Genomic DNA, 26459 nt, shown 5'->3' with positions numbered 1-26459 from the left:
CTTCTCTGTAAAGAAACTCTGGGTTTTGATGGCGACAAGGATGCTTGATACTGAGCGCACTTCTTCAAGTGTCTAGAGCGAGCAATATTGGGTAGTATTCCAAGAAAGATTGAGCGCCCCGCGTTTGCCGCTCGGGGTATTGGGGGAATTCCGGGCGCACAAAGGGTACCGAATCCCCGGGTCTCAGCCACAAGCCGTTGAGACCAATGAGATGCTTAGACCATGGTTTGGATATGTGCAAGGATTCAAGGATGAACTCCAATATACTTGCCAGTCATCATAGACGTTGGCTTGGTGATCGGTACAATATGCTGGGGTTTGTCCGGCTGATTCTCGTAGCACGGCGCAATCCCACGGTTTGCTTCTAACAGCCTAGACTCGCCGCTGAGCATGACCCATCCCTTTGGAAAGGATACAGAGGGCTGCGGTTAGAGTGGTAGATTCAAAGTTGCTCTTTTTCATCTCAAACTGTTCCCAGGCAGCTCGCACGTTGGCCTGTTGATTTATAAGTGCTCGTCAAAGTTACCAATTCTCCATATTCCATAGGAGGTGCATGATACACCAGCCCGGATGCAGATGGGCACGTTGTCGTCCTCGTTACCCCTCAATTTTCAGTAGCTTCTGGATGGCCAGTCATATCGCTCTAGATTACTTCAGAGTCAAAGTCCCAAGCTTTCCTTTCCCCGCAATGGAGGCGAAGGGGGATTTCCTGTGCTCACTTTGGAACCCGGAACCGAGGGTCCACCCTCCAAAACATCTTGGGAGTCAGCGCAACTCCAGGTTTAATCACTCTTCAACCGCTCAATTTCAGCTTTCTGCACAACGGTTGTGGACCTGGACTCGATCCTCAATCAACTCTCAGCTCGGGGAGGTGCATGTAAGGCGAGGGAGAAGAGGGGGGGAACGTTAAAGCACACCGTATCTTAGCGACCTTCGAGTCTCCGCACTTCTAGTGGTTCGTATTAGACAGGCGCTAGTCCGGTCATTTTTTTGGGCCCCAGGGAGGCCGAGCTTGCGTATATCATCGGGGAGGAGCTTCAGTCGGTTTCCACCGCGGTTCTCGTCTCCTGACCCCCTCGACTCCTATTTAACATAAGTTGATCTACTGCAACATCCGTCTCGTCAAGCTTTGTCTATTTTGCCGCTTTCACAGAAACACAGCATGATGAAGCGCTTATCCAGAGTTCTGGGCCGTGGTTCGTCCGAACCTAAAGTTCAGCAGGTGGCTTCTGCGCAAACCAACGATACCTCGGGAGTTAAAGCTGTTGGTGTAACGAATGGCGCAACACCTAAGGCAGCTGAAGCTGAGCCTTGGATTGTGGAGGAACGCTCTATTGATGCCACTCGTCCTATGAGGGTTGTCGTTATCGGCTCCGGTATTTCCGGAATCATTTCTTCAATCCGTCTCCGGCAGAGAATTGGGAAATTGGATCTTTGTGTATACGAGAAGAACGCAGACATTGGAGGGACATGGCTCGAAAATAGATACCCTGGCTGCGCATGTGGTGAGTTACACTCCCTTCGTGACCTACATCTGAGTCTCTTTCGAAGAAAATGACGCAGAAACTTGGGACTGACATTGTATGGCAGACATTCCCGCCCACACATACCAGGCCACTTTTGAGCCCAACAAAGAATGGTCAACATTCTACGCTGCCGCGCCAGAAATCCACAAGTACTGGAAAGGCGTATCGGAGAAGTATGGTTGCGAAAAGCACATCAAGTTTAAGCACCAGGTGTGCGGCGCGACATGGGACAATCTGCGGAGCAAGTGGACACTGCAGGTGAAGAACCTCGACAGCGGCGAGACTATTGAAGACGAGTGCGACGTTGTCGTTTCAGCCAGCGGTGCGCTGAACGAGTGGAAATGGCCGAGCATTGAGGGTCTGCATGACTTCAAGGGGAAGCTGATGCACAGTGCTAATTGGGATGAGAGCTATGATTACAGCGTAAGTTGGCCTGGATTGGGCGATGTTTGTATACTGATAATCGGGATAGGGCAAAAGAGTTGCTGTCATCGGAAACGGGTCCAGCGGTATCCAGATTGTCCCTGGGATGTTGCCAAAAGTGACGCATATTGATCACTATATTCGAGGCCGCACGTGGCTCTCTCCCACTTTTGCGCGTGAGCAGGTGGACAAGCGTAACTCAGAGCTTGAGAATTGTACGTCCCCATACTGCCATTGAACGAGCTTCGCTGACAGCGGCCAGTCTCATTCACTCCAGAGGAAATCGAAACATTCAAGAAAGATCACTCAGCGTACCAGAAATTCCGTAAAGGTATGAGCTCGAAAACGCGTCGTTGACGGCCGCTGACGATTTTCAGAAATCGAAACAGAGCTGCAGTCTGTGCACGGCTGCACCCTCGTTGGCACGCCGGAGCAAATAGGAGCTACTGCTTTCTTCACAGAGAATATGAAGCGTCGACTGCGAAAGAAGCCAGAGCTCGTTAAAGACTTATTGCCAACGTTTGCACCGGCCTGCCGTCGGTTGACTCCTGGACCTGGATACCTCGAAGCCCTCACAGACGACAAGGTTGATGTCATCTCGAGCCCTATCGTCAAGATCGTAGAAGATGGCGTTGTTACAGCCGACGGGAAACATCATCCGACAGATGTTGTCGTCTGCGCCACCGGTTTCGATACCACTTTCACGCCGCGGTTTCCCATTGTCGGTAAGAATGGAGTGTCTTTGGCAAAGCGATGGGAGACGACACCGGAGAACTATCTTTCTCTTGCGGTGGACGGGTTCCCCAACTACTTTATCTGCCTGGGGCCCAATGCCGCGCTGGGCGAGGGCAACCTGCTCCTCTTGATCGAGAAAGAGATCGACTACATCACATATTGTCTCGATAAGATGCAACGAGACAACATTCGATCGATGAATGTGCGGAAGGAGGCTGTAGAGCAATTCACCAAGCACTGCGACCAGTATTTCTCACGGACGGTGTTCGGCATGGAATGCCGCAGTTGGTACAAGGCAGGATCTTTGAACGGAAGAGTGGTGGCACTATGGCCTGGTGAGTGACGAATGTCTGAATGGAAATGGCTATGGCGACTGACTCGCGGATTAGGCTCCTCTCTCCATGCAATGAAGGCCCTTGCCTCTCCTCGTTGGGAGGACTATGCATACGAGTACGTCAACGACAATCCCAACGGCTGGCTCGGCGATGGCTGGGCAGAAGATGAAAGGAACAAGATCATTAGTGTGGATTATCTGGATGATGATCAGGTCGATTTTCCCACCGCTGTGATTGCAAAAGCGGCCGAGAATGTGGAGGAGACTCTGAACGGAGGGACCTACGGAGCGGTGCACTGAGCGATTATTGTTGTTTCATCAGCGAGTCTCTTCAAGAATTCAAACCAGACTTAGCAATCAATTTGGGCTCGAATAAGATGAAAGTCAAGCCAGTTGCGGTCAAGATATCCTGGGGAAGAGATGGTCCACGTGGTATAGTGCTGGTAGGGTTTTGCTTATTCAGGCATCCGGTGTGTCTATTACATAATACAGCACTAGCCAGTCATAAGTCCGGTAAACTACCTTACTTACGGTGTATCGGGAGGTTCGTTCTCCGCACTGCAAAGCGCTGACGACTCCACCTCCACGCCCCCAATTACGGCCAATTACCAGGGCAATACAGCAGGTCCAACACAGCTTCACTCCCCATGACTGGCTCTTTCTTCCATCTCCGTCAACTGAATAAAGCGTAATCCATCGCCACTGGCCTGGGGAACGACGAGTTCCATGGAAGGCTTGGATAACACAACCGATCCGTGACAGGCTGAGAACTCCCCCTCCCCCCGCCCTTAGACGCGGTCGTTCAGAAATCAGATCCATCTCTAAATTAATTCCCCCCTCTCGCGTTCTTCTTTACCCCAGAATTTCATTCCCCTCCAAGCTCCTCCCCGATGCATCCCAGGCCCTCATCATGAAGCCGACCAAGCATTTCTGCTGCACAATCTGCCAGCGGGGTTTCACACGCATCGATCATCTGAAGCGACATCATTTGCGTCGTATGTGGCTGTCCTTCGACCGCTTGTCTTGCTTGCGCAAACTAACAAGGCTATCCCGGTAGACTCAGGCTTGAAGCCGTATTCTTGTGTCTTTTGCAGCGAGTCTTTTGCCCGCTGGTGCGTCTCTGATAGACCTGTCCATTTCCAAGTGTTTGTTGATGATGACATGTCTAGTGATAATCTGCGTGACCACTATGCAGACTGCGCCAAACGTGGCGACCGGGAGATCCCTGAAACCGGCCAGCGAGGCAGAAGGCGACATGCTTGCCAATCAGTATGTTTCCCCCCGCGCCGCGATGGATCAGTGTCCAGGCCCCGGCTGACCCGATGCAGTGTACATCGATGAAGCTTCGCTGCGATGGACAAACTCCATGCGGTTCTTGCGTCAAGAGAAACCTTGAATGCAACAAGGAACGCAAGAACCCGACTGCGAGTCCGGGTGCCGATTCAGGTATATTTTCCCTCTGCGCCATGCGAATTTCGTCTCATTGTCGCAGACGCCCCTTCAACGAAACACGAAGACTACGACCGCCGTTCAGATCGAGGGTCGATCAAGTTCCTGCTTAATGGCGGCACCGACAGCTTCACGGAGGACTTTCTTCTTCCCCCGCGCAGTGATCGGTCTCGTGGACTTGAATATCACCATCAGAAAGAAGAGGCTGAAAGCTCCATGCTAGCATTCGAGCCTAAAGGGGTCACTACCAATTTTGCGCCGGCATTCGTCGAGTTAGACCCAAATAGTCTGTCTTTCTTCCAAGACACTTTCCTCGACTTCTTCAACGGGCCTTTTGGGGAGATGCACAAATCTATGGTCGATCCGTACGCCGGGGGGATGATGGATTACCCGCCAGTGATCCCTGGTCAAGACCCTAACCTGGCCTTTACAGGGCAGCAGCCGCTGGAGCCTGAGAGGCCTTATACGACTGCCCTAATTCAAGCTATTCTTTCGCGAGCGTGGTCGGTGCCTCTCGACGCAAAGATTCATGAAGAAATATCGACAAATCTCACGTTCTTGTTGACGACAGCGCGCATTCAGAAATTTATCGCTCTTTATTTCAAGTACTGGCACGCAAACTGCACCATAATCCATATGCCATCATTCGACCCTAATACTGTTGCTCTACCACTTCTCACCTCCGTTGTATTCATGGGTGCAATGTATACAAAGGACGAGCGAGAACTCTACGCTGCAAAGAGGCTTCTTGACTTTGCCGAACTCTATGTGTTCTCTAGCGATATTTTTTCCTGCGAATACGAAATGGCTGCGACGATATGCGGAGGTCGAAATGCCGAGAACGAGTCCCATGACTGGCTCCAATTCCAGAATTTTCAGGCTGGATTTCTCATGGTGGTGGTGCAATACTGGGCCGGAGGTCCGGTATCAAGTAGCCGTGCCATGGAGAATCGATTCGGTGAAGTCATCAAGGTAAGCAGCCTGCTTTCATTTACCCTTTGGTCCGCCTGACCAACTCTGTAGGTTGCGCGTCGAATAGGTCTTGTCAGATATCGGCATACCCCAGAGGATGGGATCGACGAGACAATATGGATTCAGAATGAGTCCCGTATTCGGTAAGTCTTTCTACATCTACTTGGCTGATAAGGCTAATCACTTGCAGAAACATGAATATTGTCTCGACTCTGGACAATGCCTTTTCTTTCTACCAGAATTACCCATGCCGACTCTCTCATACTGAGTATCAGTGGGAGTTCCCCTGTCTTGATTCGGTTTTCGCCTCCGAGCATCCTTTTGCAGAGCCTAATTTCCAGGTCTCGAGAGGCATGGCTATTCGTGACGCATTCGATGAATTATTTGATGAGCCTAACGGACGAACTGAACCTACTTCCTCGCCTGCTACCACTGCCATTGCACGTTTGACAGTGTTGGACATGTTTGTTCTAATTCACTGTATGATGCATTATCTGTGTTTCCATTGCCTTCACTAATTTTTGCCAGTGTTATATGCTTTTATCAACACCCACATGACCAGTTTAGCTCCCCTTATGCGATCAACACAAAACTTAGTCCACAAACAATCTGTCAGTGTGTCCAGTTTGGGGAAAAGGCGACAGTCTGCCGTCCAAGAGGATTCAACGTTAATACCTATCCGCGTGGCCCTGGCGCGCTGGCGGGACCAATGGTTGACCCTCCGCAATACCGTAACTAGCCGCGAATGGGCTTCAATGGGTTTCTACAAAAACGGGTATAACTTCTGGCTTGTCTCGCAGCTCTTGATCACCAAGAAAGAGAGCGTCGACGTAGTCATGAAAATGGAAGTACGGTGCGAGGATAAGCTGGAAAAACTCAAGGTCCTGTTGAAGGACGAGAATGACTAATTATTGCTGCGACTGCTTACTTCAGTGTCTTGCTGGTCGCACTCTGCTTTTTTTTCTTCCGTTGCGAGCATTATATACCTATTAGTTACATAGAGGTACCATGGGCGGTTTATATGTCTCATGATGTACGGTTGTTCTATAGACTCTATGAGGCGTACGGCGCAAGGCAGTATCACTATATATACATATCAATTTGTTCATTATCTTTAACTCAAGCATATCCAAGTGACCAGAAGTTCTCGATATTCTTGCCCGTGTCCTCATCAACGTACGCAGGTGCCTCAGCAAAGGTCACATGGTCGCTATGCAACTCGGCAATCTTGCCCGTCAGCGAAGGATCACTCACAAACTGCTCAGCGGCTCTTTGAGCAGTCGACATTGGGGTGAGAATCATCGTCTTGAACAAGTCTGAGCTAGGAGCAATATTCGTTTCTGCTTCCAATTAGCCTCGAGCATCTGAAATCGGGGCGAAAGAAACTCACCAATAACCGCCGGCGCGAAGCCATTAATTTGAATCTGCTCCTTCGCCAACGGCCTTGCCAGCGACCTCACCAACCCAACAACAGCATGTTTTGTGGCAGAGTACAACGGCGCCATGGGGAAAGCATATAATCCTGCATTTGAAGCAGTACAGATTACACTCCCCTTCGAGCCATTGACGACTTCATTCCTCGCAATATAATGCAGGGCAAGTTTAACACCTTCACAGTTAGTCCCGGCATTTAATGGAACAATAGGCCAACATACTATACAAAACCCCCACAAAGTTAACATTCACCGTCGCCAGCTCCGGCTTCGTCAACTTCCCATCCTTCTCTGGTAACAGCGACCCCTTCTCCGTGATTCCCGCATTGGCAAAGACCACGTCCACGCGGCCCTGCTGGGCAATAACGTTATCGAAGGCTGCGGCTTGGCTCTCCCAGTCGGATACATCGACTCGCTCGAAGCTGAAGCTGGAAGAGGGGAAATCTGTGCGCAGCTGCTCGAGCACGGTCGCGCCCGTCGTGGCGTTGATGTCGAAGACTGTGATGTGGGTGTCTGGTTGCGGGGCGAGTTTGCGGGTTATGCCCAGGCCGATTCCTGAGGCGCCGCCTGGATTTCAATCAGCTATTAGTTGGTGAAGCTGACTAGGTAATTTTTCCGGGGGACAAACCGGTGATGATGATGCTTCGCTTGGGAGACATTGTGATTAATTGGCCTGGTGCAGATAGTACTGACTGTGACTCTGGTAGGTTGTTGGACGCCGAATCCAATTGATTGACCTGCGGAATCGTTATGTACGTATTCAGGCAGCGAGGTGAGTGCGGAAGTTCTCCGAGTCCCCTCTTTGTCTGCAGAATGTGGGATGGGGGAATCCCGAATTTGGAGATGGTGCCGAAGGAAGATGATGTTGATGATGCGTGGACAGAGTGTTCTCTTCCACGGATTGACGACCAAGGATTCCAGGGCGGCGTTCCTTCGTTGGCTGGAATCAATCCTTCTCACGCTCTAGCCGAAGTCTGTTCTGTTGAATAATGCGATTGTGGGGGTTCATCTCCAGTAGTCCGGGGAGATGAGGGCTTACTCTGGGTCTGGTGGATACATTTTCGGACCCCGTGAGTCCTGCGAGTCAGCCGTGGCGATGAGATTGCCAATTCGTCCTGCCACTTCAAATTAGCGGCCATGTATTGGATCTGCTTGAGTGAGGCTTTTGAAGCAATACATAATTCAACCATTTTTTATATCTTTCGAAGCTCCCACACCCCCGGGAGTCCTCCACCCCCGTGGGGATTCGGCACCCCCGGCTATGTTTCCCGCATTCTCAACCTCCTTGTCTCCCCTTAGTCTCACCGAGATGGAAGGCTTCGTGTCATGGGACAGATGCGCCAGCTAGCGAAGAAGCTAAATCGCCAAAAGGGTTGAAGAAGCACTGACGTTTCCACTTCAGCTGGCCGATCATACTTTTATCCTCCACCCACCCCAGCTGTCAACCTCCATTTTCACCCCAGGAATTAGGAGTCCACATTCTCTGTTCTTTTCGTTTCCTATCACTCCGTTGCAATATGTCTTTTGGGGTCTTGGAAGACACCAAGCTCGAGAATGTTCCGGGTACCGCTCCCCTGAACGAGCTCGGGCACGACAACTCCTATACAGGCATCGATCCTGCTCTCCTTAAACATGACAAGACCGGTAAAATTGTTCTCGTCCCTCAGCCGTCAGACTCGCCAAATGACCCTTACAATTGGCCACGCTGGAAGAAGGAGCTCTTTACCATCACCTTTGGCTGGGGCTGCGGTTGTACAGGTGGTATGGTTATCGTGACCCGCACTGCTCTTCGCAAATCTCAGTCTAACTGTGAACTTCGTAGCCGTCGGACCCCTTCTAGGAGCAGCTTTTGTCCCACTGGCCGACCAATTTGGCGTTGAGCTGAATACTTTCGTCTCCGGTGTGCAGGGGAGCACAATTGCTGCCGTTGCAGTGGGAAGTCTGCTGTTTAACTGTCTCGCAGTCAAATATGGCAAGCGTCCGGTGTACCTTCTCACAACGATCGGAATGATGGTAGCGTGTTTCTGGGGTGCTGCGGCGAAGAACTTTGCCTCGCTAGTGGCGGCGCGTGTCCTCAGTGGTATGTGTATGGGGCCTTTTGAGGCGTTGGTTCCAGCCTCGATCGCGGACGTCTGGTTTGTCCATGAGCGTGGTTTCCGCACGGCTATCTTTAACCTGGGTGTTCTGGGTGGCATCAATCTCGCGACTCCGATCGGTAGGTTTTACCACATGGTTTTGAGACATCTCAGGCTAACCTCCACAGCCGGCGCTGTCATTCAGTATGCAGACTATAAAGTTTGCCTGAACGGCATGGGCGGTGCCTTTGCTTTGACGTTCATCATGGTATTCTTCTGGATGCCGGAAACAGCATATGAGCGAACAGATGCCCTGAGCATCGACACCGGCTACGACATGGTATGCCTACCAATCCACCGTCCTTCCCTAATTCCCTTTAACAAAGCAAACCGCAGGGCGTACTGGAGAGCAAAGCAGCCACCAAACACCTCGAAGCAACCGGCGAACCAAGGCCAACATCTGAAAGCGAACCGCGCATGCCGTATTGGCGCGAACTCCTCCCATACAGCGGCTACATCAACGATATCTCCTTCTGGAACACGCTCGTTCGACCTGTATACCTTCTTGCATCGCCTGCCGTCGTATGGGCCGTTGTCCTCTTCACAACCTGCATCTCGTGGCTTGTCCTTATCTCCCTCACCATTTCGCAGATCTTCTCTGCACCGCCATACAGCTTTTCCGTTGGTGCTGTCGGCGCCACGAACGTCTCTTCCTTTGTTGCGTCTCTTATTGGTACTCTTGTCGCCGGCCCATTAGTCGATGGTGTCGCGAGTCGGCTTTCCAAAATGAATAAGGGGATTTTCGGTATGTCTATCTCTTATCATCCACATATCAAGTCCCACTAACCATTCAATAATCAAAAACCAGAACCCGAATTTCGCCTCCCAATAATGATAACCTACCTCCTCTTCACCGCAACCGGCTTCTTCGCTTGGGGCGCCTCGCTAGCAAACCTCGACCCGTGGCCCATTCCGGTAATAGTCTGCCTGGGCCTCATCAACTTAGGGGTCCAACTCGGCACAACAGGGGTCGTAACGTACGTGGTAGACTGCCACCGCGAGAAAGCAAGCGAGGCATTCGCAACAATGAACTTCGTCAAGAACATCTTCTCGTTTGGACTGACGTTCTATGTAAATGGGTGGATTGATTCTCAAGGGGTCAGGAATGTGTTTTTTACCATTGGCGGGATTACGGTCGGTGTTACGTTGCTCACGGTGCCGATGTATGTTTTTGGGAAGAGGGGGCGGAGTTGGGTTCATCGGCATCGGATTGCGGAGAGGTTGTAGGTTAGTCGTTTGTATTGAGGGGTAGGGCTGGATGGGTGGGATTGGAGTACTTCAACATTCTTGGATTGGGATTTGGGGTTAATGGGTGTGTATATACGAGGCATGGGTATGAACATAGGGCACAAGGTGGCTAAGTCCAGGTATATATTAATGGAATTCAACATAAGTCTTGTGCGGATAATATCGGCTGCGTAAGAAGCATACCCGCATAGAGTGACAGTGAACTAACTACTCAGTATATAGCCAGTCCTATATACCTAATCACCTTACCCAGAGGTACAATTAACCTGCAACAGACTCTCATCGACCTAGGTAATTCAACCTCATCAGCCACCAGTGCCAACTCAACAAGATAAAACTAGGAAGGAGGAAGACTCACATTCGTACAAACAAAATCATTCGTCCCACTCGGACTAAGCACATCAATATTGCTAACGTAAATATCCGAGCAAACATCCGGACTGGAGCAGACGATCGTGCCGACATTAGGATCACGGGCTTCAGACGTCGTCCCAACCATATTCGAGATGTGGATATCGGATATTGTTAGGTTGCTCTGTTGCACCGGCCGCTTGTTAGCAACCTCATGCACCGCTAGTTATCTAGGGGAAAGGGGTGGTAAGAGACGCACCGGATACTCATTACAAAGCGTCAAATTCTTCTGCCCGTAGCACTGTGTGATCTCAATCGCCCAGTCCACGTTCTCGATGTACATCTCGTCGTAGGTGATGTTTGAGACGGAGCCGAGGCCGCCGCCGCCTTGCAGGTCCTCGGACATGGCTGAGGAGACGCCAGGCCAGACTTTTATGCGGGCCATGTCCTGGTTGTATATTTGTCAGTATTGAATTGAGAAAAGGGAAATCAGTGTGGAGGATATGAGTGTGGGACGTACCGAAGCGTTATACATGGAGATATTGTAGACGAGCACGTTCTTCACGATATCGACTTCGCCTGGGTACTGTCCCAGCGAGCCAACGGAGATTCCGTGAGACCCGTTGCAGTGGAGGTTCTGCACGAGGATATCGGTGCTGTTCGGTTTGAAGGAGACGCAGTCTACCCATATAGTTAGCTATCCACCCACTCATACAGAAAAGCGGCAGGGAAAAAAAGTGACATACCATCCCCATTATTAATAACCGAATTCTGAATAACAATATTCCTCGAGCGGTACGTATCCCACCCATCCGTATTCTTCGCCTCGTTCTCAGAACTACTATACCCACTAATATCAATCCCGTCAAAGAGCACATCGCTCGAGTTCGCAACAAGCTGGTACCACTGCGGCGAGTAGCGGAGCTTAAGCGGCCCAATGGTCCCGCCGTGAAGCCCTATAACGCCGAACAAGATCGGGCGCAGGATAAGCGCGTCTTCGGCGTAGAGGTCGTACCAGGTTTGCCCGTTGCCGTTGAGCTCGCCGCCGCCGTAGACGTTTACGTCTTCACCGCCGAGCTGGAAGAAGGTCGTGGCGTTTTGGAATGTGTGCTTGAAGGAGTTGGCTTGCCAGTAGTCTGTGTTGTCGGTGAATGTTATGCGGCCGAGGATTTCTGGACATTATTAGACCAATCCAGAGCAACCATCGGCATATAGTGGGTAGTGATAGAGACTTACCAAGATCAATATGCTTCAAAAACGTCAAATCCAGCGCCGTCCCAATGGTATACTCCTCCCCCTCGTTGAAGACGACCTTTCCGCCGTGATTGCACTCTTTTATAGCGGAGAGGATAAACTCCGAATCGTCAGAGCCGTCGCCGTAGCTCTGCACATGGCAGACTTTCTTGCGCGGGTGGCTAGTTGGCAGAGGTCTGAATGGCGGCTTGGGACGAACGACGTCGTTTCGAGAGCGAGAGAAACCCTCTACTGAGTCTGTGAGACCCAGTGAGAGGATGCTCACCGTGGTGGTGATAAACTGGGAGACCTTCATTCTCCAAAGCATGAATGGGGCAATCGAATTCCGCAATCTGATTAATTGGATTGAGTCGTGCGCCTCATTCTGAAAACAAGGGCGTTTGCATGATTTATATTAGTCCATCAAGGTCAGTGCTGAGCTGTCCGCATCTGGCCTGCTGGGCTTTGCCCGCCGGCAGCCCTGCGGAGAAAATCAATATAACCCCTCATGCAATGACATTTTATCCGGGGGGATAGCCAGGTGCTGGGGTGTTTGTGGAGAACTAAGCTCCAGGATGAAGCTTGGATTGGGTGTCAAGAAGTGGTTGGAGCTTGGTTGGTCTCCGGTGTTTGTTGTTGTGATGTGATAGGAGGGATAATTTGGCTTTGAGCTGCATCTACAGAATCTCCCACTGGCGGAAATTTCTCCGGGTTGCGCTAGAGTACTTGATCGTCGAGGGGAATTTCCGCTTATATAGCGCTCGCCGGTGGTAAACTAACATATTATGATTGATAATAGGGTTATGAGGCCAATCGTTGAACTGGCCGTTGATTATACTCAAGTATACAGGTTCGAGCAAATGACTAGGCTTTAACCCCAGTATGATATCATATGCTCTGTAAGATTGGATCTTACTTTTCCAAATTGCGCGGTACACAGTGCGAATATACAGGGTGTATAAATTGGTGGTAGTCGGCCACTCACTACCGAGTCTATAAGGGAAGATTAAGTGGACTTTTTCACAGCCTGAGTGGCCTCCGTGGCCACACCCTTGGCCTCCTCCACAACCTCCTTCTCCATGTCCTTAGCGGCTTCCTTTGAAGAGCCGCCCTCGAGGCTCCGGCGGTAGTTGAAGATACGGGTAACCTGGATGACACCAACACATCCAAGGAAGAAGTTAACGGCGGCGAGACTAGACTTGTTAGTCATGGTATCAAGGATAATGGTGGAAGGCAACTGTACAGGTAGTTCTTGGGCGTGATGATCAAGCACCAGCGGGTCCAGATGGCACCGGTGGCCGTGAGCGCACCGTTCTGGGTCAAGGAGAGCTTCTCAGCGGGACGCTGGAAGTCGGAGATACCCGCAATGACGAGAGCCCACTGCCCAACAATATTCATTAGCGTCGTGGTTGTCTATTTGAGGTATTGTGATTGCCATTTTGCAATCCAGCGTATCGAATCGTGAGAACCGGAAGTAACGGGCGGTGATTATCGTACCTTCATAACCGGGGCCCTGTGTCGCGTGCCATTAGCATATATATCACCCTCAAGTTGAATCAATTCTCAGAAGCCTGGAAGAATCTTGTACATACCAAAAGTGAACCGTCTTCACACCAACCGGGCTGTTCCATAGACGCTGGAAGGTACTCTGTTGCTCCGAAGCAGCACCGGAAGTCTGCCAGCGACGTTCCTGGGCGCCAGGGCGGCGGAAAGCCTGACGGAAGGCCGCTCGGGAGTTCTGGAAAAAGCGAAGACCAACGCGAGAGCCCGACATTGTGTATAAAGAGTGGAGAGGAAGAAGGACGACAACAACGAAGCTTCTTATCAGACTTGACAGTCAGACGGAGCCGACGTCGGCCGCGAGAACGGTTGTCGCGGCTCTTTCCGGCTGAGGTAAGCGGTGTGACAATCCCGCTTGACCACATTGGTTGGTTAAGGTTCACGATTCAAGGTTGCAAAACGACTTCATCTCAACGACACTGTTCAGTCGACTGGCATTGATTGCTGGGCTTGTCGCATTATTTCTCTCTGCCGTGTATACACCCGTTTACTGTCGCAATGTCTACCAAATACGTCTTCGAGAAGGGCCTCAAGGAGCTCCGGTTCCTGTTCTGCCAGACCTCTCAGCAGAGCGCTGCGACGAGGTGAGTTCAATGCTGGTGTAAAAGCCGTCGGAAGGAAACAGTGACAGCGACTGACTCTGCCTCCACAGATCGTTCATTCAACGCGCCTACCCGACCATGAAGAAGCACAACCCCCACACTCCCATCCTCATCCGTGAGGCTTCAGGCACTCTGCCCCGGGTTTACGCTCGATACGGTACGTCGATTGGAGATATGATTTATTATGGGGACGCTAATAGGATGTGCTTTGTGTAGGATTCGGCAAGGAGAAGATGGAGGGACTGAGCGGTATGAATGATTCCTCAAGTTGGAGGTCTTCTTTAGAGCATTGCTGATTGAAAATAGGTCTATCGGACTCGCAGATCGAAGAGAAGATTACGCAGTTGGTCAAGGCATCTTCATAGAATTTCGACGCGTCGTTTATGTCATGTACCGCAACCGGTTGTCAACACTGTATCTATATCCGAAATGAAATCGTTGGCATCTACAAAACTCAAGTGAAATGGTATTTGCTTGATATATTTTATGTCGAATCAACGCTAGACTGCATTACTAGCATTGGTTACTTCGCCGAATCTATACTGCGCCCAGCTCAAACTTCCCTCTCCCAGGGTCCATAGCCTCTTTCCTACATCATCTCCAGCAGCTCCGGCCCCAACGTGAATCGGAAGAAGGTGGTCAAAGGTGGGATGCGCCTGCCGAGCATCACCTCGCTTGAGCAAATCAGTCAACGCTTGTGCGCGCTCCGCCGGAGGCTTGGTTGCCGCGTCCTTTAGTGCCTCATCAAAACTAGCAGTATACGGCATAGGTCGAGGATCGCCGAACGTGAACCGCAGATCCCGCAGGTTATGGACTGCCATGCCAGATACGATGATTAGGATGTTTTCTTCGCGAAGTTTTGAGACCGCCTCTCCGAGTCGGTAATGCTGCATTGGGTCCTCGGTACCGAACAGAGAGACTTGAACAACGGGGACATTCAAAGGATTGGTGTCGGGTTCGAACGCTGTTCTTGTTAGTTTGGAAAATCGTCAAGTCTTGAGACGTCAGCACATACCGCACTTAAAGCTCGCCCATACCCCATGGTCCAAACCCCTCTTTACCCCTTCGGCCTTGATCCCAGCCTGCTTGAACGAATCGAGCACCTTGTTGGCAATCTCCTTACTGCCAACGTTGGGATACTTCTCCTCATAGTAGTGGCTAGGGAAGCCATAGAAGCTGCGAGGACCGATCTCAGCTAACGTCCATCGACAAAGATCAGCATTATACGTACTCGTAAATCAACTCCGTAATCTCAGCCGTATTTACTTGGACTGTGTCACGACCCGCCTGCCAATGCGCCGAGAACACCACAACAGCGCGTGGCTTGACCTGTGTCGTGATTTCACGGCCTATCCGGCCTAGTTCCTTGTATGCCGGATGCTCGACATCGTACATAATGTTTGGCTAGGTAGCCGAGCATGTCAACGTTGCACAATTGTGGGAAGGAGCGGGACAAACGCACACCACCATGACTGAGGAAGTAAACCGGTGTTCGCATCGTGAATTCGTCTATGGCAGAAGTCCTTGGTGTATCTTGTGCGCGCTCAACTCCGGCTAAAGAGCTTACTAGTCGACGGGATCCTATAGCAGCCCAGGATGCCTGGGCGAAGCGTCGCAGCCCGAACAGGTTGGCGGGTTCGGAAGAACCAAAGACGAGAGCTAATGCAATCGCGACAGCTAGAGTGACGAGCGAGATGGCAGTTATCGACGGTCTTTCGGTCTTTCGCTGTTCGTTTGTGGTGGAAGGCATATATATTGCTGCAATGTCTCGGAAATATCAACAAAACTGGCAACTCTCGATGTCGGGAAAGAAAAGTCGGGTATTTTGTATATAAACAAATTGATCGGATATACGGTCCCGAATCATAAATGAAAGATTGTCATCAATTGCCATACCATTGGGACGAGAAATGGCTTCACATTTGTCAAGGAGCGGAAATGGCCGGCCACTGCGGAATTGCGCACTGTATTAGTCATCCGGACCCTGCCAACACCACGTCCTTACCTTCTTCATCTTCGGACAAAACATCCCATTCTGATCCCCGAAGACGCAAAGCCAAAGGATTGGCGAAATGAGAGATACGCGGCAGATCTGGGTGGAACATGAACACAGACAGCCGAGAGCTCCCACTGCAACAGTTCCCTCTCACCGGGTTGAATGCCTCGTGGGCTACTGGAACTCGACGCTCCTATACCAGAGATGTCATCTATTTTGTTGAGATCAGAAGGGCGCTTAGATCCTCATTTGGAAGCCGCAGCATACGGCCTGCGCCTTCCGCGCAATGCTGCTTAAGGAGCTCCAGCAGAGCTTCAGAGCCAAACTCTCTCTTCTCCCTGTTATCGACATTGGTTTAGCTCAACATTAATTCTATCTGCTTATTATACATCTATCTTTAAGCTTTCAAGACACAAACTCTTGGCCTGGAACATATTGCATCTGGTGTGGTATTTTCGCAGCGTTGTCGTGACTGTGTACCAACTCGCCAACGTCACCTGTGCTCATTATCAGTAGGCCAGCGCCACGACTGATATTTCCTTACCGTTTTCTGAACTCCGTTATTGCGCCTAGGCTATCTGTCGCAGAACATCTTACCAAGGAAGCCTTGCGAGCCATGAGTGCTTTTCAACCATCAGATCTCAATGTCCCCGGAGATTCGAACGACTGGTACAACTACACTGACACTACTCTCGAGGTGGTCAAACTGAATCCCTGGTCTGATACCAATGTTCACCAAATACAAACTCTCGAGGACTACATGGAATGCGGCATCACCTTGAGTCAGCACAGAGAGACCACTGACCACATTGAATCAACTGATCGCATCTTCTTAAACTTCACAGTGGACGGTGGCGCGGAAATACCACACTTTAGACTCATTCTGACTCTACCTTGTTCTGGAAAATGCCAGAAGCTTGTGTTTTTAGCAATCTGGACAGCGTGGGGCGAGACGGGACGTGATAACGGAAGGGTCGCAAGGGGTGTGCGAGACGTCCTGGATAAACAGGCCAGGTACACCTTCTCGAGCAAACTGGAGAATGTTAGTGTGAAACGCATTGTTCACTCCAAATCGACGGTAAAACAGTGCCGAGGGGCTCTAAACACGCGATGCTAGGAGATTCGCTGGAGCCACAATCGGCCGCCCTACTGTTTGAACTTCGAGACACCAGTTGACCAGATTGTCAGGCTCGAAGAACCGGCGCGCCAAGCACTTCGAGCATTTCTGTCCTTGAGGCAACCAAATATAGACATCATCATGATAACTCGGACTGACGGCCTCTCTCTTCCATTCTGGGAAGTCATGACAGCGTTGCCTGTGCCGACGCCGGAGCCTTTCCCTTTCCATGATTGCGAGTACAATTCATACCAAGGAAGACGAAACTGGTCCTCCCATTTCCCCCGCGTTGACCCTGACCTTCTCGTGCGCGAACATTACAGGGTACAATACTCAGGTGCTCGTGGCGCACTTGGACTAAAGGGCCCTATAGGTGATATGTGTCGAGAGACGCCCATGACTTTTGTGAATGAAAGGCACTACGAGGTCGTGAAATTCTTCGGCCTTCTCCGGGAAGTGCAACGCCTGGGCGCACTGGTCGATCGGCAGAGTCGAGACCAGACTTACACATTCCACTTCTTCCCTTGGTTGTTGGCACATATTGATTGGGAGACACCTTTTACCAAAAGGCTGTATTACGGCATGATTGATATGAGCCTACATATTGGACATACCACGCATCCCATGTTGGATCTAGAGCTTCCTTTTCCGGATCTGGGCTCGCCAGTTCGATTCACGATTATGTTCGATGACAGTGGCGAAGCTAAACCGCGCACATTTCAAGGAGTTGTCGTCAGGTCACCTGCATTTTCTCCATATATTGATGTTCTGTTCGCCAATCCGGTGTACATACTTGCGTTTTGGGATTTGGACATAGATCCCGGCCAGGAATTATCAGGGAAGGTGTCTCTCGTGCCGCCAAATTTCCTGTATGAACAAGCTGTTTCGACTCTGATGAGTGCACTTTACGACGGACGTAGAGCTGACGGCGTCTTAAAGCGGTTGCTTTTAGGTCATGACGTGCAGTTCCCACCATGCACGGAATAGAAAGAGGTCGATCAAAATGTAGCAGAGCACATTGAGACACTGAAACGAGATCATCTTATTATTGATGATGGGCAGGCAGTTTCCATGAAAGCAGCCTTTACCTTTGGCAAAACGTCTGAAAAGCGATTTCGGAGGCTGGTCACCCTGATCCTAAGCGTGGCCGGTACAGGAAAGACATGGGTGTCTGCGTGTATAACAAATCTCTGTCTCCTCCACAGTATTCGAATTCTGATTTTTGCCCCATTGCACCAGGGTCTCAATGCCCTAGAGAATGAGATCAAGACTGTCCAGGGTGTTACCCGTGAAGTCAAACTTGATGACGTCTACCGGGTGGATCTGGAGCTGGGGGAACATCTTGAACAGCGTCTGGAAGCTAATGAAACGCAATACAATGAATCCTGTTGGCAGCTTTCACAAAGTGAGTTGAACAACTTGCTGAGGACTCGACCACCGAATACGTTCAGGTCTCTCCTTGCTTGGATCGATTCTAGGACGTCATCGAACAGCCCTTTCTCTCTGGGGGCACACATCAAGCGGCAATTGGAGAGACACTGCAACAGAGCCGCTCACTGGCGTGAAGCCAACCCCGACGACCATCCAGAAACGGTCTCACTGAGTGAAGTTATGTGGTATCATGCTCTACTTGAGAACGGCTGGAGCGTCTTTGATGAGGTACCGGAAAGGATTTTGAGTGAACAGCAACAGCACAAAAACAGACATGTTCTTGGATTCCGGGGCGCGGTCGCCTCGCTTATACGTTTCTACATCACGAAAGCGCGAGCGGTCTTTTGTCCCGTCATGGCTAGCGCCAACAATGCTATCGAAAGATTTGAACCGAAGTATATACTGCTGGAAAATGCCTCGTCCATGACTGAACTCGTCTGTTTGAATGCCATAGCGCGTCATGACTCTGCAGCAACCAAAATCGTTCTGACAGGGGACCCTGCCCAATCTACAATCATTCTCATGTCCTGGAGATACAACGAATTTCATAGGTCGGAATCAGTGTCACTCTTCGGGCGACTCCGTCAGATGAAGGTCCCTCGGGTTCACCTCAATTCCCAGTATAGAATGTCACCAGCAATACACGAGTTTGTCTCCGAAGCATTCTATTTCAAACGACGATACACGTTTCCTGACAGGGAAGCCTCAACTCTGTTTCAGGACGTAATGGCTGATAAAACTCAGTGCCCGCGAGGGAGCGTGTACTTTCTCTCTGTCACTCAATCCTCTGTTTGGCAACAAAGAAACACATTCTCAATAATCAATCCAGAGTACGTGTGCTGCGTTGTCGAGACAGTGGAGGATCTTCTTCGGGGTGGAATCCAGGAAGAGCACATCCTTATCCTGTCCGAATACTCAGAGGAACGCCGCGTTGTTCGTCAACTGTTTGAGGCCACTCTTGGTTCGGACAGCACCAAGAAGCTAGATATCCGAAGCACTCTTTCTTCTAATGGTATAGGGAAAACGATAGTCATCTGGTCAACTACCCGATCAGGGGTTCGTTTAGGTCTAGCATCCATTGCCAATAGGAAGCCCCAATGTCTAGCATTGAGCCGAGCAATGTATGGCCTCATTATCGTCGGCTGCTGGGATATGCATTGATCGCCCCTGCAAAGAAGACAACCTATTTTCGACTGCTAGCTGGATCAAAATCATGGACTGGTTCAATGAGCATAGGACGTTACGCGATTTGACTGGAAACCGCCAGCTGCTCGAGAAGGAATTGGGTATTCCAAATGACGACTATGAGCAAGTGGAGCCCCCTGTTCCATCGCTGGCACTCTTGAACTGATTTCGTATGTCCCAGTTAAATAGTATAGAATTAGTAGTAGATAGGTAAATAATCCAAGCACATGGCATAAAAATGGATTTTTTGCGCATCTAAATATAGCTGTACTGTCACGTTAAGTCGTCAAAGGCCTCATTAGATGTATCATCTTATGTACCAAATGTAAATGTATCCGCAATCGCTAGTCTAACAGAGTTCGAATGGCGTAGAAGTAACATTAAGACGTAGGTAGAAAAGTAGAAAAGGGAAGGGTGAATAGGTATCGCAATCGCCATGAAGGGTGTAAAAATCAAAATGAATCAAAAGGTCTTGGTCCATGAAAGCCATAGAAAGGGTCACATCATAGGTAGGTATCAAATGACATCAAGTCAAGTCACATCAATCAGCATCAACATCACATTAGCACGCAGTCCCCGTCGTTAGGTTTCTGCTGGTTCACGGCCGAGCGTGAAAGGCGGGTTTTCTGCATCCGGGCGCCGCCCTGCTTGAGTTCCTCGAGGCGTTCGCGAGCTTTAGGGAATCCTTGGGCTGGAACGGACAAATAATGTTAGTATAGGACGCCTAGAAGATATAAGAGGGTTGTATAATGTTAATGACTCACCAGCAGCACGCCAGTACCACCTCTTCGCATCTTCGAGGTTCGCCGTGGCCCCGATGCCCGTCTCCGTAAAGTACCCCATCGCATACTCAGCCTTGGCGAGACCCGAAGCCGCAGCTTTGCGGGCCCACAGATAAGCCTCTGTATCTGATTGTTGGAGAATGCCCTCAGAACCAGTAAGATACCAGCCGGAGAGCGCAAGTTCGGACTGATGCTCGCCCTGGGACGCGGCGGCGGAGTAGAGCATGATAGATTGCCGCGGGTCAACGGGGCACCCCATTAGCCCGTACTCGTACGCCATTCCCAGGTGGAACTGGGAGAACTTGTAGCCTAGTTCGGAAGCCTGGTGGAAGAGTTGTGAGGCGTAGGCCTCGTCGCGGATGACGATGTCGTTGTCACTAGCGGAGGCGTAGAGGAGGGCAAGTTCGTGGAGGGCGTGCGGGTTTTCTTCGTCGGCGCGCTCGGCGGCGCGCTTGAGCCAGGAGATTCCCTCTCGGGGATTGCGCGCTTGGCCGAGGAGTCCCTTGAGGAGGATCATGCCCATTTTGTACATTGCGGGCGGATCGCCTAGGGAGGCGGCGCGCTTGTACCACTGGACGGCCTTGAAAGGGTCGCGCTTTGTGCCGCCGCCGTCTTCGGCGCCGATTTCGCAGCAGACGGCGACGCGGTAGGCGGCCTGGGCGTGGTTTTGTTTAGCGGCGGAATGGTAGAGGGAGAAGGCTTCTTTGGGGTCGTTTTGGAGGCCTAGCAGGCCTTGGCCGTAGCAGTCTGCTAGGAAAAATTGGGCGTCTGGATAGCCGGCTGAGGTTAGTTTCTTGAGAATTTTGTGGGCGTCGATGTTGTATTTCTCGCGAGCTTTGGCTTTGGACTTGGGGTCGAGCCTACTGGCTTCGATGAGGACTATCGAGGCTTCGACTAATTTCTCCGCGAGGGTGAGTTGAAGCTTATGGTCGGAAGGGTTGCCCCGGGCTTGTTGCTGTAGCCGCTCGAGCTCAGCCTGCGTTACTGGTTGACGTGGTGCTGAACCATCTTGAGGGCCCTGTGGAACTGGGGCTGGTGGTTGATTGTTGGCGACGCCGTTGTACTGGCGCACGGGAGCTGGAGGACCACCGGAATCGTGGCCTGGGCGGTAGGGCATTGGATGGTGTGGGAGAGCATCTGGATTCTGTTGCGGATCCTGAGGTTCTGGCTCGGGGTAGCCTGTCATTGTTTGGCTCCGGCCTGACGACTGTGAGTACGGTGACTGCAAGTGATTATCGTAAGGGTCGTATCCATGACCCATCCCATTCTCAAAATGGCTGCCAGGTGTCTGAGGTTCTCCAGGGAGGTCGAATTGGAATCCGGCATTGGCGAACTGATTCGCGCCAGTAGGGGTGCCGGTGTCCGGTGGGGTAAGCACTGCGGGATTATATGCCATATATCCCCCTTTTGTAGAGCCAGTCTCACCAGGAGACTGGGGTTTTGGCTTCGGCTTTTCTAGTCCTGGCATGGTTTCATCGATCCCTCCGTCGATGTCTTCCGGGATCGCGTCGAAATTGGGCATATCCGGATCATCGGGAGCCGAGCCGTAGTAGTTAAGTACACCTCCGTATGTGCTCTCCCTCGGGTCTCGATAGCTTGACTGTCCGGGATATGCTTCGCCGCCTGGGACGGGCGTTGTTGCACTTCGACTCATATATGGCATTGGCGGTGGGCCTCGAGGGTCGCCAGATGGTCCATTACGATCAGAGGTTCGCATGCGCCCTGCGCTCGCTGCTCTGGGGGGGTATCCAGATGGCGCTGGTCGACCGCCGGGCCTGGGCGGCCTTATATCTGGAGGGCGTCTGTTTCCATTAGAAGTATGGGGGCGTGGCGGCGCCGGTCCATTCAGACTCATTGCTGCCATATCGCCTTCAATCCCTCTAGGTGGACGTCTACCTCCTGGAGGAACAGAAGGAAAGGGGTTGTCAAAGCCCATTTTCTCTGGCGACATCGGTCCATTTCGGAGTGCTGGAAACGAGTCAGTCGTTTACTTGGTCATTAAGTTTGATTTAAACTCACGTCTCATCCGGTCCTGCGGCGGAGGCGGGCGTCTATCTCGCCGACTATCGTAGCCTCTAGGAGGAGGTCGCTCATTCGGCGGGGGTCCACGCAGAGGTCGAGGCGCACCGCGCGGGGGCCCTTGCGACCTTGGAGTTCCCTGATCGGGAGGATAACCATATCCGTTATCTGGAGGGTATTGGTTGTCGTAACCATAGTCTTGATAGCCTGGGTCATAGGAGGGATCTCTAGGAGGGCCGCCTCCTCGAGGAGGGCCGTAGTTCCTCACTGGGGGCGCTCTCTGCTGCGGGTAGGCCATGACGGGCGCGGGTGCGAGTGGGTGATTACAGCGGCCGTCGCTGAGCCGGAATGCAAAGACAGTTTGTCTAGGCGCGAGTGGTCGTCAGCGGTTACTCGAGAATGAAAGCGAGTCCGAGTCCGAGTCCGATCGCACGTTTCACTATGTATCACGGAGCAAACGTTAGCCAAAGCGACGGAATAAGGGTGAAACAGTGGAGTGCGGAGGGCCGCGATTCCCCGCTGAGATATAGCGCGAAATGGCCAACAAGACAAAGGGAGATAATGATGCTGGCATACGAATTTCAGCATGCGCACAAGACCATGCGCGCTATTTAGAATAATAGAACGAGCGACAGGGTCAGCGGGCAGTGTTGGTGGGTGGATCAGGCACTGGAGAAGCCGGCCGAAGATGCGCTGAACCGAGGAAGCCAGGTGACCCGGACGATGACTCGAGAGAAAGGATGAAGGAAACACAAAGGACAGAACAAGATGTTGAAGAGGATAGCGACAGAAATTATTAGAAGGCCTTCAATGAGCGTTGGGATATTGGGAAAGTCAGAGCGGAAGTGAGCGAAATGAGGAGTTTTCTGCAGGAGATTGGCTGTGAAACAAATCAGGCATTAATCAACAGGGACCACAGCACTCTTAGTCTACTACTCTTATACTCTGGTGTCACAGGCTCCCTTCCCTTGTCTTGGATCCTCTGCCCGTCTTTCTTCCCTTTCTTCCCCACTCCTCCCTTTGGTGCTCCGTATTCATTCAGAACTACTTTATCCACCATGGTCTTTGTATCCATCTTTCCAGATACCTTCCCTTTTTTTTTTCTTTTTTTTTTTTACCCCTGCTGTTTTCAGTATCAGGTCCAGGAAAAAAGCGGAGCTCACAATGCAAAAAGTATCAGCTCCGTCCGCGAGACACAGAGACTCTACCAAATTATGTCCAAGATGTTTGCTTGCTACTCTTACGCTCTTATCCAACAAAATAATGAAGATCGTGATCCAGTCCAGGAGAGTCATCACGCTCAAGGTTAGCAGTGTCTACACCTATATTCGTTTGATTGCTGATGTAAACGGTAAGATCGTCTTGATACTGAGGAAGCTTTCAATATCGCAATCATCTATCCTTAAGCGAAATAAATACCACATCAAGGACTTTCTATCTAGCATACTGTCTTGAAACAGGAACCGCATGGTAGTCACCCACGGAGACCTACACCTCCGTTAGCGATGGGTCAGTCAGTGGAATCCTGGATTTAGAAGTTCAGTCGTTAGTATCCTGAATGCTGGGAATTTCCAAAAGCTCTCTATATCAGGAAGTGGCAACATGACTGACCGGAGTATCTAGTAGAGATTTTTCAGCCCTATTTTTTCTGGATACGCCCTTCAATCATTCTTGGCTGATAACACTGTAGTGATATCCATCTGTCTTTGTCCATATGCTAGCAGGAGACAAACAGGAGATCTTTCTTGAATGATGCGCTCTGAGCGCCTTCTGGACATGTACCTCTGACGATAAAGCTCAAGGCCATTTTACCACTCCTACTACATAGAACGCCCTCCGAAGCTCGACCCATTGTTTCCCTGCCACTGGAGCCCGGGGCAAGTGACCCACATGACGTCTCAAGTTGGCGCTGGCATGGGCTGTACTCTGCAAGTGTACGGTGCACTTTGGACTGCGCATTCCTCGCCCAGACTCGCGATCGCAAAAGCATGGGTCTGAGGCGGTGATTGGCCACCGCTTGTTCCTACATTAGCTGCACGGGAGCCTCCGATTCGAGGACAATTCCCACATGAGACGCAGGGGAAACAGCAGCAGGCCGATCTCTTATTGGCCTTTGATCGGCTGGCAGTTGTGGATTGGCCCTACGGCGCTAAAGCCACCGCCCGTCAATCAATGCCTCTTGGTGCCAAATAACAAAAGCAAACAAACCGTGATGTTACTCATGCTTGGTGATTGGTGAAGCGCTTTTCGTGTTCATGACACGGTGAGACGACCTTCTCGCGAGTCCATCTCAGTCGTCACAGGCTTGTAGACACCCGGAAACTTGATGCAAGAAGTCCTAGTTGAATTCCGACTTAACGATCATGTCTCAGTTTCTTCTCCATCAAACGCACCTTGACCGAGGTACCGTAGACCTAGTATAGACGGCCAACTTCGGCCATGCCGTTCGGGAGCGTCGGCACCACGATCAATCCTTCGTCATGTTTCTATTTCGGAGTTAAATGCAAGACAAGGATCAAGCCGAACCCTGGTCCCAAGCTGGGGCTCTCACACCCTTCAAAATGGACAAATCTTATTGGCCACGGCGACATGCACAGCCACTCACTGCACCGCCAACCTCCGGACCAAGCCACATCCGACAGCCGCAGCGCGATCGACAAACCGTTGGTTGACTCGCATCTTTGCTCCCAAGGACGCAGAATCCGCGCAACATCCCTCACAGCTGTCGGACTCGGAAACAACAATCGCTACGTCGCATTCGGTCCCTGACATCACCGTCTCACTTGATCTTCCACCACTTTCACCCGAGGTTCGGGAACTTGAACAAAATGGCGTCACAAGCGGGAACATGGCTAAAAATGCTTGGAGTGTAAGGCATCCATGATCTCACTAGAAACTACGCTGACATTGCGCCTCGATCAATTTAGCGGCATCGTGATTTGTGTCGGCGGCCCCGCACTCGTTCAGAAACTCCGTCCCACCGATGAAGAATTGTTCAAGCGATACAACCCAGAGCTTCAAAAACGCAGTCTGGAAGAAGGCGACCGGCGCGCGCGAGAGTTTGATGAATACGTTGGCCGCTTGAAGGAGTGGTCGAAATCCGATAAGTCGAGTGCGTCCATACCCTTTCCCCCGTTCTTCGTATAGCGCATGTGGCTGATGTCGGCTTTTCTTGAAATATAGTCTGGTTTGCGGCGCAAGAAATGGAGGAGAAGCGACGTGAGCAGCAGGACGCACAACGAGATCAGGCAAAGGAGCAGGCCAGGTTACAGAAGGAGGAGATGAGGAAGGAGCTCTTGGGTGAGAAATAAATCGTTCACTGGTTCGTCTGCAATAGGTGGATTGGTACGTCGCAATGAGAGAAGAGAAAAACCGCGGTCTATCTTGCATAAAATGAGCAAATGGAATGCTCGGAGTTCATATGGCGCCGGCATGATTCAGAGGGTAAGTGGGCAAATTGTATTACATTATTCATAGCCTCAGATAGCGTAAAAAGTCTTCGCAACTCATCGCTGTAAATCAGGTGGCTACCTCTTTAGGTAGGTAGGCGAGGCAGATGACCTGAGGACCAACTGCCTTCCAGCCTTGTGGTGTCAAGCATTAACACGTCCACCGCTTTGGATAGCCTTGACCTTCAAGCATCTCATCATGCTTCATCTCACCGCGTCTACGTGGCATTTACTCTTATTCTCTCATCAGAATCCCGACTAACTAATGCAAAACATCAATTGTCGTTATCATCATGCTAACAAATAATAGTCTAGAACGCCAAAAATGCACTTCATATTCCTGTCTCTGACCATCAATCAGATGACTGCTGGTCTGCAAGAACCAACGCCATTTTGTTAAAGAGCTCAGCGACCTCATCGTGCCCTTCAATTCGTGCCAAATCCTGTGCAGTTCGTCCATTTCCATCCCTCCCATCCGT

General features: G+C 51.0%; 13 protein-coding genes across 13 annotated transcripts; 7 read left to right on the top strand and 6 right to left on the bottom strand.

The window, feature by feature from the left end:
• Positions 1-1162: 1162 nt before the first annotated feature.
• BDV17DRAFT_292569 (flavin-containing monooxygenase) lies at positions 1163-3318 on the top strand (the record flags this gene model as incomplete). Its single annotated transcript, XM_073762401.1, has 6 exons — positions 1163-1505; positions 1591-1949; positions 1999-2164; positions 2212-2280; positions 2327-3019; positions 3074-3318. The coding sequence occupies 6 exons, from the start codon at positions 1163-1165 to the stop codon at positions 3316-3318; spliced, it is 1875 nt and encodes a 624-aa protein (XP_073614403.1).
• A 610-nt stretch (positions 3319-3928) lies between these two features.
• On the top strand, positions 3929-6347 carry BDV17DRAFT_292568 (uncharacterized protein; the record flags this gene model as incomplete). The annotated part of the gene is made up of 7 exons (XM_073762400.1): positions 3929-4013; positions 4076-4287; positions 4347-4464; positions 4511-5439; positions 5491-5582; positions 5630-5919; positions 5968-6347. 7 exons carry the CDS (start codon positions 3929-3931, stop codon positions 6345-6347), a joined length of 2106 nt encoding a protein of 701 aa, XP_073614402.1.
• A 211-nt stretch (positions 6348-6558) lies between these two features.
• Positions 6559-7531, bottom strand: BDV17DRAFT_292567 (putative short chain dehydrogenase/reductase; the record flags this gene model as incomplete). Its single annotated transcript, XM_073762399.1, has 4 exons — positions 6559-6779; positions 6830-7048; positions 7095-7439; positions 7501-7531. The coding sequence occupies 4 exons, from the start codon at positions 7529-7531 to the stop codon at positions 6559-6561; spliced, it is 816 nt and encodes a 271-aa protein (XP_073614401.1).
• Positions 7532-8071: 540 nt separating this feature from the next.
• On the top strand, positions 8072-10351 carry BDV17DRAFT_125871 (major facilitator superfamily domain-containing protein). Its single transcript, XM_073754074.1, has 5 exons — positions 8072-8633; positions 8695-9087; positions 9136-9287; positions 9344-9752; positions 9816-10351. The coding sequence occupies exons 1-5, from the start codon at positions 8390-8392 to the stop codon at positions 10232-10234; spliced, it is 1617 nt and encodes a 538-aa protein (XP_073614400.1). The 5' UTR covers positions 8072-8389; the 3' UTR covers positions 10235-10351.
• Positions 10352-10500: 149 nt separating this feature from the next.
• BDV17DRAFT_299164 (putative extracellular exo-polygalacturonase) lies at positions 10501-12155 on the bottom strand (the record flags this gene model as incomplete). Its single annotated transcript, XM_073763822.1, has 6 exons — positions 10501-10542; positions 10614-10790; positions 10866-11054; positions 11127-11287; positions 11353-11778; positions 11843-12155. 6 exons carry the CDS (start codon positions 12153-12155, stop codon positions 10501-10503), a joined length of 1308 nt encoding a protein of 435 aa, XP_073614399.1.
• Positions 12156-12607: 452 nt separating this feature from the next.
• Positions 12608-13801, bottom strand: BDV17DRAFT_266603 (mitochondrial pyruvate carrier family protein). The gene is made up of 4 exons (XM_073758291.1): positions 13432-13801; positions 13337-13352; positions 13083-13219; positions 12608-13032 (listed from the first exon to the last, which is right to left on the bottom strand). The coding sequence occupies exons 1-4, from the start codon at positions 13611-13613 to the stop codon at positions 12846-12848; spliced, it is 522 nt and encodes a 173-aa protein (XP_073614398.1). The 5' UTR covers positions 13614-13801; the 3' UTR covers positions 12608-12845.
• Positions 13802-15867, bottom strand: BDV17DRAFT_266600 (DODA-type extradiol aromatic ring-opening family dioxygenase). Its single transcript, XM_073758290.1, has 7 exons — positions 15464-15867; positions 15233-15405; positions 15017-15177; positions 14310-14965; positions 14219-14252; positions 14050-14159; positions 13802-13981 (listed from the first exon to the last, which is right to left on the bottom strand). The coding sequence occupies exons 1-4, from the start codon at positions 15749-15751 to the stop codon at positions 14502-14504; spliced, it is 1086 nt and encodes a 361-aa protein (XP_073614396.1). The 5' UTR covers positions 15752-15867; the 3' UTR covers positions 13802-13981; positions 14050-14159; positions 14219-14252; positions 14310-14501.
• Positions 13898-14366, top strand: BDV17DRAFT_292563 (L51/S25/CI-B8 domain-containing protein; the record flags this gene model as incomplete). The annotated part of the gene is made up of 4 exons (XM_073762398.1): positions 13898-13983; positions 14052-14158; positions 14218-14250; positions 14308-14366. The coding sequence occupies 4 exons, from the start codon at positions 13898-13900 to the stop codon at positions 14364-14366; spliced, it is 285 nt and encodes a 94-aa protein (XP_073614397.1).
• A 746-nt stretch (positions 15868-16613) lies between the features above and the next one.
• On the top strand, positions 16614-18101 carry BDV17DRAFT_292561 (uncharacterized protein; the record flags this gene model as incomplete). Its single annotated transcript, XM_073762397.1, has 2 exons — positions 16614-17039; positions 17115-18101. The coding sequence occupies 2 exons, from the start codon at positions 16614-16616 to the stop codon at positions 18099-18101; spliced, it is 1413 nt and encodes a 470-aa protein (XP_073614395.1).
• BDV17DRAFT_125832 (AAA domain-containing protein) lies at positions 17921-19861 on the top strand. Its single transcript, XM_073754073.1, has one exon. It carries the CDS (start codon positions 18186-18188, stop codon positions 19704-19706), a length of 1521 nt encoding a protein of 506 aa, XP_073614394.1. The 5' UTR covers positions 17921-18185; the 3' UTR covers positions 19707-19861.
• An 87-nt stretch (positions 19862-19948) lies between these two features.
• Positions 19949-23413, bottom strand: BDV17DRAFT_266594 (putative chitin synthase activator (Chs3)). The gene is made up of 4 exons (XM_073758289.1): positions 23108-23413; positions 22532-22970; positions 20495-22480; positions 19949-20421 (listed from the first exon to the last, which is right to left on the bottom strand). The coding sequence occupies exons 2-4, from the start codon at positions 22827-22829 to the stop codon at positions 20288-20290; spliced, it is 2418 nt and encodes an 805-aa protein (XP_073614393.1). The 5' UTR covers positions 22830-22970; positions 23108-23413; the 3' UTR covers positions 19949-20287.
• Positions 23414-23630: 217 nt separating this feature from the next.
• On the bottom strand, positions 23631-25130 carry BDV17DRAFT_266592 (uncharacterized protein). Its single transcript, XM_073758288.1, has 2 exons — positions 23888-25130; positions 23631-23836 (listed from the first exon to the last, which is right to left on the bottom strand). The coding sequence occupies exon 1, from the start codon at positions 24519-24521 to the stop codon at positions 24249-24251; it is 273 nt and encodes a 90-aa protein (XP_073614392.1). The 5' UTR covers positions 24522-25130; the 3' UTR covers positions 23631-23836; positions 23888-24248.
• Positions 25131-25359: 229 nt separating this feature from the next.
• Positions 25360-25842, top strand: BDV17DRAFT_292558 (uncharacterized protein; the record flags this gene model as incomplete). Its single annotated transcript, XM_073762396.1, has 3 exons — positions 25360-25400; positions 25459-25643; positions 25715-25842. The coding sequence occupies 3 exons, from the start codon at positions 25360-25362 to the stop codon at positions 25840-25842; spliced, it is 354 nt and encodes a 117-aa protein (XP_073614391.1).
• Positions 25843-26459: the final 617 nt, after the last annotated feature.

Source organism: Aspergillus undulatus, assembly GCF_047715775.1.
Source record: "Aspergillus undulatus strain CBS 261.88 unplaced genomic scaffold BDV17scaffold_33, whole genome shotgun sequence".
Taxonomy (NCBI): Eukaryota; Fungi; Ascomycota; class Eurotiomycetes; order Eurotiales; family Aspergillaceae; genus Aspergillus; species Aspergillus undulatus.
The sequence above is the reverse complement of the archived record's forward strand: the minus strand, read 5'-3'. Positions and strand labels throughout refer to the sequence as shown.

Coding starts and splice junctions, on each gene's coding strand:
- BDV17DRAFT_125871 (XM_073754074.1), top strand. CDS start 8,390: ATGTCTTTTGGGGTCTTGGAAGACACCAAGCTCGAGAATGTTCCGGGT. Junction 8,634..8,694: donor GGGCTGCGGTTGTACAGGTG/GTATGGTTATCG, acceptor TGAACTTCGTAG/CCGTCGGACCCCTTCTAGGA. Junction 9,753..9,815: donor AATGAATAAGGGGATTTTCG/GTATGTCTATCT, acceptor ATCAAAAACCAG/AACCCGAATTTCGCCTCCCA.
- BDV17DRAFT_266603 (XM_073758291.1), bottom strand. CDS start 13,613: ATGTCGGGCTCTCGCGTTGGTCTTCGCTTTTTCCAGAACTCCCGAGCG. Junction 13,033..13,082: donor ATCACGCCCAAGAACTACCT/GTACAGTTGCCT, acceptor TAACAAGTCTAG/TCTCGCCGCCGTTAACTTCT.
- BDV17DRAFT_266600 (XM_073758290.1), bottom strand. CDS start 15,751: ATGCCTTCCACCACAAACGAACAGCGAAAGACCGAAAGACCGTCGATA. Junction 15,406..15,463: donor ACTTCCTCAGTCATGGTGGT/GTGCGTTTGTCC, acceptor TCGGCTACCTAG/CCAAACATTATGTACGATGT. Junction 15,178..15,232: donor ATTACGGAGTTGATTTACGA/GTACGTATAATG, acceptor CGGTCCTCGCAG/CTTCTATGGCTTCCCTAGCC.
- BDV17DRAFT_125832 (XM_073754073.1), top strand. CDS start 18,186: ATGAAAGCAGCCTTTACCTTTGGCAAAACGTCTGAAAAGCGATTTCGG.
- BDV17DRAFT_266594 (XM_073758289.1), bottom strand. CDS start 22,829: ATGGCCTACCCGCAGCAGAGAGCGCCCCCAGTGAGGAACTACGGCCCT. Junction 22,481..22,531: donor GCCGCAGGACCGGATGAGAC/GTGAGTTTAAAT, acceptor ACTCGTTTCCAG/CACTCCGAAATGGACCGATG. Junction 20,422..20,494: donor GTGGTACTGGCGTGCTGCTG/GTGAGTCATTAA, acceptor TGTCCGTTCCAG/CCCAAGGATTCCCTAAAGCT.
- BDV17DRAFT_266592 (XM_073758288.1), bottom strand. CDS start 24,521: ATGCTTTTGCGATCGCGAGTCTGGGCGAGGAATGCGCAGTCCAAAGTG.